At 43.9% G+C, this 14,340-nt stretch overlaps 1 protein-coding gene across 1 annotated transcript in view; it reads right to left on the bottom strand.

Annotated features, from left to right (window-relative positions):
* The window catches only part of ube2kb (ubiquitin-conjugating enzyme E2Kb (UBC1 homolog, yeast)), a 37,209-nt gene extending 32,586 nt beyond the window's left edge, over positions 1-4,623 (bottom strand). The window contains exon 1 of the mRNA XM_007889124.2: positions 4,376-4,623. Within this exon, the coding sequence (XP_007887315.1) occupies positions 4,376-4,438 (63 nt within the window). The 5' untranslated portion in view covers positions 4,439-4,623. The remainder of the gene's footprint in view (positions 1-4,375) is intronic.
* Positions 4,624-14,340: the final 9,717 nt, after the last annotated feature.

Genomic DNA, 14,340 nt, shown 5'->3' with positions numbered 1-14,340 from the left:
CATGGGGTCAACTTTCCCATGTATGCACATGACACCCAACTCTATATCTCTGCCTCCACCCTTGACTCCAGGACAACTGATGTCCTGACAGAATATCTGGATGAGACCCAACTTTCAACAGTTGAACATCAACAATACCAAGGACCTCCTGAGTGGCTCCCGTTAGCGCCTCCACACCTCACCATCACCATCCGTGGATGCACACTCCACCTCACTGAGCCAGTCCGGAACCTTGGCATCTTGTTTGACTAACCTTCCTACCCCACGTCTGTGCCATGACCCGCTCTGCCTTCCCCCACCTCCGCAACATCCCCCGGCTCCACCACCGTCGCACGCTGCAGGCCGCCAAAACCCTCATACGCGCATTCATGACATCCAGGCTCGACTATTTAAACTCCCTGCTTGTCGTCCTCCCCAACTCCTCCCTCCATAGTCTGCAGATCATCCAGAAATCAGCAGCCCGTGTCCTCTCCCGCACCAGGCTCCGTGTCTCTATCACCCCCGTCCTCGCCCGACTACACCAGATTCCCATCACACAGAAGATACAGTTCAAGATCTTGGTTCCTCACCTTCAAAGCCCTCAGTGGCCTCGCTTTCCCCTACTTCTGCAACCTCCTAATCCCCTACTACCCTCAGTGGGCTCCAGCTTGCTTCACGTCCCACGACTCGCCCGCCCCACCATTGGCTGGTGGGCATTCAGCCACTCTGGCCCCACCCTCAGGAACTCCATGCCGCAGTCCCTCCGCCTCACCCCTTCCCTTGCCCCCTTCAAGACCCACCTCAAGACCCTCCTGTTCGACCATGCCTTCGATCACCCTCCTTGCCCCCCTGCCCTCCACCCTCCCGAGTTCGGGTCCGAATTGTCCATCGCCTTGGGATGTCCTTCCAACGTGAAAGGTGCTATACAAATGTAATTTTGTTGTTGTAATTAGAATAGGATATAGGAAACTCCACACCACCAATTGGTGGAAACATCACTCAGTGGGAAGGGGCATGTGCCTGAGCTGCGGACAGGAAGATGGCAATTCCCTCACGCATTTACACTGAGCTGTTTTGCGCACCAGGAAGCTTGCAGGGAGTTCCTGATACCTACCATCCATCAAGTGAGGCCTCAAACCCATGCTTATCAGATGTCAAACGACCAACTAGTGACTATCCCCCTTAGGGGGAGGTTAGCAGTGTCTCCTTGGAGCTGAACTTGGCTTGGTAGTCCAGTTCCTGAGCCAGGCAGGTCCCCCGTACTCCGGGGCACTGCTGATCACAGCACAGCCAGCCTGGCTTATCAGCAGCACCCGAGGGCGGGGATCCTCCCACTCAGCTCCCGTTAACCCTGCAAGCCAAAGCCCTAAGAGGTAGGGTGGTTCTAGCTGGATACGCAGCAGGAAAGCTTGGCAAGCAATGTGGTTTTAGCTGGTTAGACTCCAGAAGTACCCCAACGCATACACTGGGGTTTCCAAGCCTTGACTCTTGTCAAACTGCGCCTAATACTTTCCAGAATTAGGTGACTAGGATGCATCCCTCCAGGGAGAGAGTGCGCATTCCATTCCAACAATCTGTCTCTGGGATTTCCATGTGTAGGTGGGATGCATAGAAATCTCAGTTTGGTTTGGATACTCTTAAGCACGGTGAAGGGTTTCCGCATGCGTCAGACACCCGGCTAACCAAAAAAAAAGCAAAACAAACACAAAGTCATTCAGCCCATCAAGCCTGTTGCACCAGTACTAGATCTTTTCAGATCTTTTAATCCCAATGGTTTATCCTTTTGCTTTTGCCATATAGAATCATAGAGCATAGAAGGAGGCCATTTGGCCCATCGTGTTCTGGGTCAGCTCTTTGAAAAGGACTACCCAAATTAATCCGATTTCCCCGCACTCTCCCCATAACCCTGCAAACTTATCCTCCTCAAATAACTAACTATACATCCTTAATTCCTTCTACTACAGAAATCCATGGCCCACGGGTATCCAGAATTCAGACCTAGCCGAGGAGGACCCAAAAACGGAAAAATTAAAAAACAAATGCGCAGGCCAACGCAAGTGTAGATTCCCACCCACCCACCTAGTGCACATCCATCCTTCAGCGGTCAGGAATATTAACTTTGACTCATTGGCTTATTTGCTATCTTCTGCTTGTGGGATTTTAACAATGACAATGCCAGGACTGGCATTTACCAGAAATTTTCAGCCTCACAAAAAAACCAGGGCCGTAAAAAGCCAGTAAATGCGAGTATCGGCATTGAAACTACACTTAGCTGGAAATTCGATCTCTCCAGACTGGATCTCTCCCCGACTGGTCCAGTTAGCCGGGGTTTAAGTTCACCTCTTTTACACATCCCTGTTGATTCCTCCAATAGAGCTTTTGGGGGGCAGAATGTTCCACTTTCACAACCCTATGTATGAAGAAATGCTTGCTAACCTCAGATTTGAAACGACTGACTTCTGACTATTACATTCAGTATTGAGAAAACAATAATGCAATGGGACAGAAAGTCAGCAGTCGATACATTTCCAACATATGGTTTAATCATAAAGCAAAATCACCTTTCAATGATATCTATATACAGTATTTACTATACAGTCTCATGCTCAAGGCTACATTCAGGCTTAACACAACATTGCTTTATCAATTAGGAAATCCATCTTCCTGTAGCTTACACATCATGGTAGGTTTCAGAAAAAGTCTAAGGACATTTCAAAATATTAAAATCAATACTTTCTATTATATAAATAAATTAGTAGAACTCTGTATAATAATCATTTTTTACTGCCATAACTTAAATGATCTTAATTTGTGATCAGCAAGTCCAAGTTCATAACGACATTATCAGCTCAAATGGAATAGGTAAATGGAGCTTGAGAAAAAATGGTATTGGGAATAAACAGAAGGCACACTCCCCCATGATCTGCTGACTTTTAAAATGGCCTAGAATTGAAAAACACTGAACTTCCTATTTTCAGAATAAACTGAACCAGTCAGGCTTTATTGTTTCAATGCCAACAAAACTGACAGAACATACTACACATACTTAAATTCAGAAACACTCTATTGGTAGGAAATGTGCATCTCTATAGTACACACAGCTCAAAATCGAATGAAAGAGTTTTCTATATGGTAACTATTAAATAACAGTATTCTCAGCTATTAACATAGAGATCATTTGTGGATATGTATTTATAGTTAAAATGCAACATTATTGTTTTAGATTGTCAATGCAAATCAACCAAGTTGCAGAACCAGAAGAGTTTGTGCAACACAGATACTACACAAGCACTGATGTTCCAAACCGATAAGAGATTAACACCAACGCTATAGATATTTGATAAGTTGTTCATAATAAGTAGAAGAAAAATATTTTTTGGAAAAACTAAGAATCAGTTAAGAACTAGGGTATGTTCACCAAGTATCATAATGTTTGTCAGTAGTTCACCCTGTCCACCATACAATCTGACATCATGACTCAACCAAATTGATAACTACCTGAAACTTCATACTACAGCATAGGCCCAAACTGCCCTGAAATTCTATTTCTCTCCTGAGAAACAAATTATTGCAGATGCAAGAAACCGAAGCGGCCGATAATTCCAGAAGTGCGATTGCCTGAAATCTATTTAAAAACCCCAAAATGTCGAGCGAAACTTGATATCCTTCGAATAATGCCGTGGCATACTTCCATACTTCCCTTTGTTCATCACTGAAATGAACATTAGCGGAGGGAATGAAGCATAATTTTGACAGCACTGCAAATCCACTGGAGAATTCAAATGCCTTTCCTGCAAACCGCAGCCGCTGTCAAAAAAAATCACACACTGTGAAGCTCTTTGTCAATGACCCCCCCCCCAAAAAAAACCTGCACATTGTTGCTCTCCTGCACATCTGTCTGATTTACCAGGTTAGACTACCACACACCTCCAAAAGCCTCGGGGTCCACCGGCCTGGGCACGGGTCTCCCCCCACACGAACCCTCCCGCAAAGCAAAGCATCACTCCCCCCAACCAACCACCTGAGTGCAGGCACTTCAACCGCTGCACCGCAAAATGTACCTCATCCATGACCACTCGCGCCCATCAGTGACTGCTGTTACACCACAGACAGACACACACACACACACACACTGGTACACTGGTACATTTGCTCTGTGCCCCCCCCACCCCTCTCGGGTATTGACGGTGAAGGCCTCGCCCGCCCCCGTGGACTTTCCTAAAGCGCCTCGGCCGCCTGTCCGTCACCCCCGGTGCGGTGTCACAAGGAGGGGAGGAGGTGTGGGGGGGGGGGGGGTGAGGGAGGAGACAGCCGCAGCCGGTGAAGGGGAGAGAGGGGTAGAGAGAGGGAGGGAGGGAGGGGGTAGGGTGTATTTTGCTCGGGGGCTAAGCCTCACCTCCTCGCTCTTCATGACCTCTTTGAACTCCCGCTTAATCCGCTGCACCGCGATGTTGGCCATTTCGAGTCGCGCTGCCCCCCTCGGCTCCCGGCCTCGGCTCTCGGCTTTCGGCCCTCTCCTCCTCCGTCTCCTCCTCCTCCTCGTCGTCGTCTCCCTCCCTCCTTCCTTCCTTCCTCCTCCTCCTCCCTCCCTACCGCATCCGAGGGACTCGGCTCTCCACGGGGCCAAAATGGCGGCGCGGCCGGCGCAGGCGCAGTGGGGCAACTGCCGGCCTGAGGTCGCTGGGGCGAGACAGAGAGAGGAGGGGGGAGGGCGGCGCGGTGCGCGTGCGCGGGGCTGGGCCTCTGGCTGTGCTCACTCTCCTGCTCCTCCCCCCCTCCCCTCCTCCCTCAGCATCAACAACAACACCGAGCAATGGCGTCTTTCTTCTGCTTCCCCCCCCCCACCCCTCCCACACGTCGTCCACAAGCTCGAAAAAAAAGCGGGTGTGGGGGGGGAGGGAGAGAGAGAGAGAGAGAGAGAGATGGTGGGCGGGAAGGGAGAAAGAAAGGGTGCACAGGAAACCACAGCAGCCGAGCGGGACTCGGGAGGGATGAAGGGGGAGGAGGAGGAGGAGGAGGAGGGGGAGAGAGAGAGAGAGAAAATAAATGACATTTTCGCTGACCCGACCTTAAACCTCTTTTCTCTCTGCCCCCCCCTCCCCCCCCCTCCCCCGTCAAATGACACGCACTGCATAAACTCTGGCTGTCACAATACTCTCATTCAACTCGCAACTTACCCCTCACCCCCCCCCCCTGGGCGGGTTGCCCATAATAATAATAATAATAATCCTTGCATTTGATATAGCGCTTTTCACGTCGGGAGGACGTCCCAAAGCGCTTCACAGAACACACCGTAAAGTGAACTGACTGTATATTTGTGGGCGAAGGCGGCAGCCAATTGCGCACAGCAATGTCCCACAAACAGTCGTGGATTGAAAATGACCAATTTATTATTGTTTGGGTTTTTGACTTGCTGCTGATTGGGACTGTAGTTTTACACCCGGCACAGCCTCATGCGGTTTGGGATCTAAACACGGCATTTTTTTAAAAAAAAACATATAAAGTGGGGAATATCCCCACCAGCCCCTAGGAATTCCCAAGCTGTATTTTCAAAATTGCCCTTCCATCATAATAATAATAATAATAATAAACGTAATGGCGATTTTGTCAGCGTTATCTTTACAGTGAATTTGGTTTACAGTATATTCTGTGAAGAGCTTTGAGAACGTTTCAAAGACGCGATAAGGCGCTGTATTCAAATGCAAGGATTATTCTTGTCAAATTATTATTTTGTAGGCCAGATGGTCACCATTTAAGCAGCTGTTACAGAATTTTAGGTAAATTTTACAGAATATTTGATAATTAAAGACATTGTATTTATAGACTTACTAGATTCCTGCTTTCATATTATTTCAATCTTCCTATGGTTTGATGCAAAAACATAAAAATACATAGATTATTGCTTCATCTGTAGAAATGTGTTTTAAATGTTTCTGGATGTGGGATAGAAATGCCCCTTTAAGTTCAGTCCCCACCAGTGAAAATTCTCTGGATCTAAATGTGTCATGTACTGCATTCATCTGTGATGGTTGCCATTTGCTTGTGTGAAATATCTTCTGTATCTGAGTCTTGGTTTTTGCTCCCTAATCAGCTTGTTAGAAACCAACCAATTCTTTGGTGAATCATAAAACCCTTTTCAAAGGAACAAGTTCTCCGTTCAGTTGTCATGTCTGAGTTGTTCTGTCAATCTCAGAGTTGCGATGCCTTCAGGCAGATTATAATATCCATAGTAAAATCCTAAAACATGTTATTTTCAGTAGTATATTTCGTAAATATTAGTTGGTGGTAACTTACCAATCGGTGGCTCTCCTATCCATTCAACTTTAAATAGCACATTAAGCACAAACTGATCCAAGACATCTCAGCCTGAATCCTCACCTGCAACAAACTCCACACACTTGTCACTTTAGTCCTCTCCTCACTCCCAACCAATGTACTTCAATGTCCTCACTTAGAAATCCCTTCACCTTAGCACCTCTCAATCTCTTATTTTCTCCTACCCCACTCTTTTGCTCGTGCACGCCACTCGGCTAACTCAAAGCCCTCTGTGTCTTCCCGACGCCACCATTAATGGCCAAGCCACCGCCTACTAGGCTCCAACCACTGGAACTCCCTCTCACCCCTTCTGTCGCCTTTAAATCCTGCTGAAAAAAGACTGTGCTCATGGTACTTACCCCTTCCCTCTCCCCCTTGCTCGGTGTGCAACTCTATATTTCTGAAGAGCTCCTACACATTATCCTACACATGAAAGGCAGTTAATAAATTCAAGTTATTGTTGTTGTTTAGAGGAATGAAATGTTCTGCTTATCACAAAATAAAACAAATGAGGATATGGCAAAATCAATGTTGTTCTGTAACTGTCTACCAATTTTCATTTCTAAATACAACACAGATGCATCAAAAGGTTGGAAGTTTAAATTCTGATACAAATATCTTATCAATTCAGCATCTAATAACCATTTATCATTTACAAATAATATACAAAAATATATGAATTCCTCAAACAAGCCACAAAACGCTTTTAAATACTTGAATGAAGAAGAGAGATACCGAGAGATGGACAGGCAGTCTTCAGGACCAAAGGTCGAAAGCAAAACTCCAAAGTTGACAACTTAGGTTCAGTGGGATCTTATTAGTCACAGTAATTTTAAAATACACCAAGTGTGTTGAGGCAGAGCCATCAAAGAGGTCACATGACTCTTCCCGATGAATTACAATTCAGATGACTATAAAACTTCCACTCTTCTACTTTGCCCAGGATAACTTGCTCTCTCCAGTTTTTATAGCATTGTGCTTGAGAATTGGTGGATGGCCCCTAGCTAAAGGTTATTTTTACTAGAATTGGCTGGTAGAGGGGTTCTGTTCCACCCTATAAATGGGGCCATTTGAATCTTCAGACTGTTTGGCACACTGCTGATCAACCTGGAGTGTTCAAAGTACTATGTCAAAGATCAAGGTACTTCAGGTATTAAACTGGCTCAGCACTCTTACCTCTGAGTCACATAATTGTGGGTGCAAGCCCACAAGTCCATTATTTGATCTAATGTAGTCTAGGTTGACACTCCATTGCAGTGCTCGGATGTGCTTCAGATGGGATGTTAAGTCACCCTGTCTGCCTGTTCAGATGCATGTTAAAGATTGCTGGGCCATGCACATTTGAAAAGCGAAGGAAGTTTCTGCTTCCAGCGTCAAAGTCTGCAGTCCACCTGACAACATTTTCCATTCACCTCGTGACTGACGGTGGGACATTGCTGTGTGAAAATTGGCTGCTGTGTTTGTCCACAAAATTCACTGTCATGACACTTTACAATAAATCCAGTGAAGCACTTCGAGATATCCACCTAATGAGGAAGGATCAATTGCAAGGATTATAAAGATTATTTTTATGATAGACCGGGCCTTAAAACTTGCAATCACCCAAAAATTATTTCTGGACCAAGGAGAACAAGGATTTGACTCACCTTTTGGGCGATCAAGCCCAGAATAGAAATATTAAACAAAAAAGTTAGAAATGACCCCCAATATCCAAAATTTACATTTACAAAGACTGCCAGTTTTTTTTAAAAAATTAGTCAAAAGTGGAAGGAGATTTCACATACCTGGAGAGGGCCGCTCCATATACCAGGATCTCTCAAATGTTGCAGAGAAGATGCAAAACAAAGAGGGGGAGTTATTTCAATAATTTCAGACCATGACAGCTCACCTTTCCCCTCCCCCTCTTCTGTGACCATTATCACATCATCTGGGTCCTAGACACACTTTTTCTCTCTCTTGTTTTTGTTGTTCCCCCCACCCCTTTGTTTTCCATCATTAACACCGCTTTAACCCATCATCCCCCATCCTCTATCCCATTTTCTCTTTTGTTGTCCGTGTCCTGCCTCCCCCCTTTCTGTTAGCCCTTAAAAGCCTCTCCCTCCCAACGTGCCCCAGTTCTGAGGAAGGGTCATGGACCCGAAACATTGACTCACTTTCGTTTCTCCATAGATGCTGCCTGACCTGCTAAGTGTTCCCAGCGACTTCTGTTAGTCTCCCAAATGATTCTTGATTAACACAAGAACAGCTAAAAAAAAATTTATCCCGTTCCCCCTGCCCCAAAATATTAGTCAGTGGCCCAGAATGCTTTTTCAAGTATTATATGTAAGATCAAATTTAGTTTAAGATCAAATTAAGTTTAAGATCAATGTAAAAGCATACGTTTAACATAAAGATCTTCTCACTTGTCTACAAATCCCTTCAAGCCCTGGCACCTGCCTATCTTTCTGACTTGCTTTCTCCCCATTCCACTACCTGTTACCTCCACTCGGCTGGTTCTGTGCTCCTGCTTGTCCCTCATCCCTCTGCACTCCCCATCGGCGGCTCTACTCTCAGCTGCTATGACCCGAAGCTTTGGAACTCTCACTCCCAATCCCTCTGCTTTGACCACACCTCTCCTTTTTTAGATCACAACTTAAAGCCTTCCTCTTCGACCCCTGCTTACAGTCACCTCCTCCTTCCCCTGGCTCGGCGTCAGAATCCACCACTGTTAAACTCTCCGAGAAGCTGCCCTGCACGAAGGGCACTTTATAAATGCAAGTTGTTGTTGAATATGATTGATTCGAGAGAAGCTATATGGTTAATTGTGATGGTGGTATCTGTTACAGTGGAGTCCCGTAGCTTAGTGGTTAGAGCACTCACCTCGCAAACAAGAGGACCTGGGTTTGATTCCCAGCAGGGCAAAACGATAGGCAAGTTTTCTTACTCCACACGCCTCTGTTTACCAAGCAATAATTATGAATCCGGTTGTTAGTCGATTGGTGGATCATTTTTCTGTGGGTAATAATTCCTTCAAAAGAAATAAAAAATTAATTTGGTCACTCAATCCACTAATGTTTATGGGACACTGCTGCCGCATTTCGCCCAGAAAATATATAGTCAATTCACTTTACAATATATTCTGTGAAGTTTTTTGAGATGTCTCGAATACGTGATAAGGCGCTATATCAAATACAAGAATTATTATTTATTATTATTAGTTTGCTCCAACTTCTATCAACAATGGCACATCTCCTTTATGCCCAGACAGGGACAAACATGGCACAAATATTAGCCTGCATATAAGTCCCAAAAAGTGTTTAAAAAAATGCTAGAATATAATGTTTTGTGACTGCCATTTTTAAATTTTTGAGCAAAATCCTAATTTTTCTGAGACATAATGAACCAAAAAACATAATTGATACTGAACAATTCTGTACCTGGAAGACATACAACACAAGATTTATGATAACTAAGCACTTGAATGTGACAGCAATTATCAGGCATTCCAGCAGTGTTACTGCAGAAGGTTCAAGACAGAGAAAAAAACAAAAGTTGATTCAGCCTCTTGTAGATCTCACTGAAATTGATTCATGACCAGGATAAGAAATGTTTTCTATCTTTATGTCTGTTAGCAATTGCTAATTCAATTCAATCATAACTTAATTTCTGATGCAACCTTGGCCTGTCTTACTGTATATCACTTGCACCAGGAGCCACTACCGTGCACCATACTCTAGGAATGCCTTGCAGTCTACCTAACAAATCATCTTCACTTTATCTCCTCGAATGGTTTCTCATCCCACCACCCCCCAATCACCTTGGGTGTACCCCATGGCTCCATCCTTGGCCCCCTCCTCTTCCTCATCTATATGCTCCCTCTTGGCGATGCCATCTGCAGATATGTGGTAAACCTCCACAAATATGCAGATGACTCACAAATCTACTTCTCCTCCTCCAGCTGTGAACCCAGGTCCGTCAATGTTCTCTCGGTTTGTCTGGCAGATATCAGGGCCTGGATGAGCCAAAATTTTCTACAAATCAATGTTGGCAAGACGGAAATCATACTCAGTGGCTCCGGTCAACGTCTTCTATCCTGCGGTTCTGACCTCCTCAACCTCCCCGGCCTTTCCCTCAGACTTTCCAAATCAGTGGCGCAACCTTGGCATCAGGTTCAACCCACAGCTGACCTTCCTTCCCCACATCTGAAGACCTTCGTATTTGACTGTGCCTATGGTCACCCCCCACCCCCTCACCCCGGCTCAGCATCATGCTCCACCACTGTCAAACACTCCTCATGGGACGCTAGCCTTTGTGAGGGGTGCTATATACCACTCCTCATGGGACGCTAGCCTTTGTGAGGGGTGCTATATACCACTCCTCATGGGACGCTAGCCTTTGTGAGGGGTGCTACATAAATGCAAGTTTTTGTTGTTGCATTTATACTGAAGCAACTCTTTCATTTACACAGGAGTCAGTGATCAAGCAGGAAATTAGTATCAATAATAACAGCAATTTACATAGCGACCAAGTGCTCAGGCTGGCTCTGTATTACAGTATTTCCGCTTTCCTCTTTGTGAGGTCAGATCAAACACCTCAGATCACAACTAACAGCAGGCCAAAATCCAGGAGCTCATCCTCCCATAATACATTATTTTCTCGCCATAATGTAAACACAAGTGAATTTCAACAGAAGATCTTTCTGGCAGGCGCATATGCCAAGGAATAACTGATAAGCACAGAAACTACACTTCATCTTAGCCAAAAGACCAAGAAGCAATTGGGCTCGCCCAGTCAGAGAGGCAATCCGACACATGACTTCCTCGGTTGTTCACGAAGACAGGAATCATGTCTGTATCATTCTTTGATGATTTGGCGCCTAGAGAGTTTTGGGGAGGAAAAGGGTTGTCTGCGGGGACACCTTCAGCCCTTGAGAAATGTGTTTCAATCTAAACCAATTTACATTTATACAGTATCTATCACATCGGGAGAATGTCTCAAAGTGTTTCACAAATACAAATAAATTGTGGTGAGGGTGGGGTGGGTTTGAAGCAGGTCAATTGGCAAAGCAGAGGGAGTGACTGGGGGAAGTAAAGTCATAGGAGAACGCAGCTGAGTAAGCAGCAGTAATGTTCAAGATCTAGGCTGGTCTGAAAGACGAACGCTGATATATAATAAAAATAATCAATCCTTCCATTTGATATATATTCCATTTCCATAAAGAGGAAATTCAGAGCATTTATAAGTAGTGCCATGGGGTCTTTTATCCACCTGAAAGGCAGATGTGACCTCAGTTAAACGGGACCTCAGGACATCTGAAGACACACCTCCAGCAATGCATCCTACCCCAGCCCTCCATTGGAGTGGCAGCCTTGAACTCACAATCTTCTAACTCAGAGGTGAGTGCTGCCAACTGAGTCAGGTTGATATCTGTTCTGGAAAATAGAAAGGAAGTTCCTGAAGTATATGTAACCTGAGCAGCTGCAAGTATGAGAGAACATAAAATATGGAGATATTGAAAATAATTGTTTTTATTTAAATTTTCATTAATAATAATAATCTTGCATTTGATATAGTGCCTTCTCATGTCTTCGATATGTCTCAAAGCGCTTCACAGACTATACTGTAAATTGAATTGACTGTATATTTTGTGGACGAAACGCAGCAGCCGTATTACACACAGCAGTGTCCCACAAACAGTCATGGATTGAAGCGACTAATTTATTCTTATTTTTTTTAAGGAATTATTACCGCCAGAAAGGAAAAGGCAATTAAGGCAGTAATTGAAGTTTAATCGCTCATCCAAAATTATCTCACTTAAATATCAGTTGAATATCTTGCTTGCAGTCGAGTGTGCTGCATTTGTTTTCCTACATACCAGGAGTGCATGATACCGTACTTCAAAATAAATTTAAAGACACAGCACTTACAATTCTATTAGTAGTGGTGACCTAATGGAATTTTACCAGTAAGAAATAAGATTTACATGCTTTTGACACTTGTCCAAAAGATTATAATGAAATAATTTATTGGTATTTTCCTGATGGATCAATGAATTTGGCTGTTAAGATACCTCATCATACAGACCATGGCCATTGCAATTGGCTTCACTTGCCCCAAGCTTGGGAAGTTGAAAAGTTAGCCATGGATCCCATTCCCCATTGCACTCTTGTGACATATTAAACAGTCAGCGTGTACAGACACTGAATGAGTGCAGCATTAAAAGCAACTATGGTGCCTACTTCTTTAGGATCACATTTATAAAGACTACTTGGATATGATACATAAGGGTGGTCATGGAAATGTATCCCAGCATGAGCTCCCTCAGCTCCCCCCACTCAGTTGTATGCAGTTCTTTGAGACTTCATCTCGATGTAAAAGGCACGAGATAAATGTAATTCCTATAGTAGTTGCTACACCGAGAATATATATTTTTGAAATTGTTGAAAGGTCTGGATCTGATGAGGCTCTTTCTTAAGTTTCATATTGTTGTAATAGGTTTTCAATGCATTTTACTGTTTGTCACAGTCGAGATCAGATGGAATTATCAAACTAAAGTTTAATGTTTATTTAATCCTGAAATAGTTTTCAACTTTTGTCGAGGAGAAGGGATGAGCAACACACCTTTCTCATAACTCTCGATAAAACATCATTGGTTTGCTAAACAGTCCTGTTTTATTTATGTCAGCCTGCAGTAATCTGGTTGCTACTTATCTTTCAGTTAGAGTTACATATTATAGAATGGTCTCATGAACAGTGTCACTTTTAATGACATTCAATGGGTCATTGGTGAAGTAAACAGAATCGAGACAAATCTACTTCTCTGAAAAAAGACAAATGTCTATTTATCTTGATCTCGATTTGTATTATCTGAGGAAGCTACATATCCCTGTCAGATTACAGGACATTCCCTAAGAGGACAGCATCAAATGATCAGAGATTTACTGCTCTAATTTCTGGTGCGATTGAGAATTACTCTACTTCTTTACTACACTAATGGGGTATAATATTTGAGCCTTGTGCTAACCTTGTGTAACAACAACAACTTGGATTTATATAGACACCCTTATGGCGTCTCAGAGCGCTTCACAGTAAAGGATCCGGGGCCGAGCCAGTGGGAGGGGGAGGAAGGTGACCAAAGGCGTGTTCGACAAGATAGGTCTTCAGCCGAGACCTGAATGTGGGAAGAGAGGGGGCGAGGCGAAGGAGTAGGGAAGGGAGTTCCAGAGCCTCGGGGCGTAGTGGCTGAAGGCACAACCGCCGATGGTGGAGCGGAGGACTCAGAGGACAAGGAGGCCAATCCCAGTGGAGTGAAGGCAAACCCGGTCTAAAGGTTGCGGACAGAGATCTTTAGGTACCCTTAACTATGTAATTAACAACCAATGATTAAGATTACAGTTCACCTGTAAATCTTTTTATGTTTGTTGTTAATTGCTCAATATTCTGGCTATTTGAGTGCTCTGTACTTTCGAGATACTGTACTTTGGGTAACTAGTCAACACTGATAAGTAGTTGTTTGAGTGATTACCCTTGGAACTCAGTAGAATATTTTTCTCTTTTTTATCGACTGCTTCAGATTTTTTCAGCTCGTGATTGTAAATATTTACCAATATCTTTCTTGTTTTTTTTCCTCCTTTTGCAGCCCCAAAAAATGATACGGAGTTGAGGCTGTCCCAGAATCCACAGCAGAATCGAAAGCACCCTATTAAATCAGAAGGCCCCAGTTCCAACATCTTGTATAACCAATAATAATCCTTGCATTTGATGTAGCATCTTTCACGTCTTCGAGACTTCTCAAAGTGCTTCACAGAATATACTGTAAAGTGAATTGACTATATTTTTGTGGGCGAAACGTGGCAGCCAATTGTGCACAGCAGTGTCCCACAAACAGCTGTGGTTTGAGTGACCAAATTATTATTTTTGAAGGGATTCAATTTTAAATCTGGCAAACCATTATTAATAGCAGTTAATGCATGCAATTTTTCTAAAATGGTAATTAAAATGAAAAGTATGACTTGGTCTTACAGCCACAAGGACATATTTTCACACATTTAAAAAAAATTTCATACC

The sequence above is a fragment of the Callorhinchus milii genome, unplaced genomic scaffold, assembly GCF_018977255.1.
Source record: "Callorhinchus milii isolate IMCB2004 unplaced genomic scaffold, IMCB_Cmil_1.0 Scaffold1, whole genome shotgun sequence".
NCBI classification, from domain to species: Eukaryota; Metazoa; Chordata; class Chondrichthyes; order Chimaeriformes; family Callorhinchidae; genus Callorhinchus; species Callorhinchus milii.
Note: the sequence above shows the minus strand (reverse complement) of the source record. Positions and strands in the feature narration are given on the sequence as shown.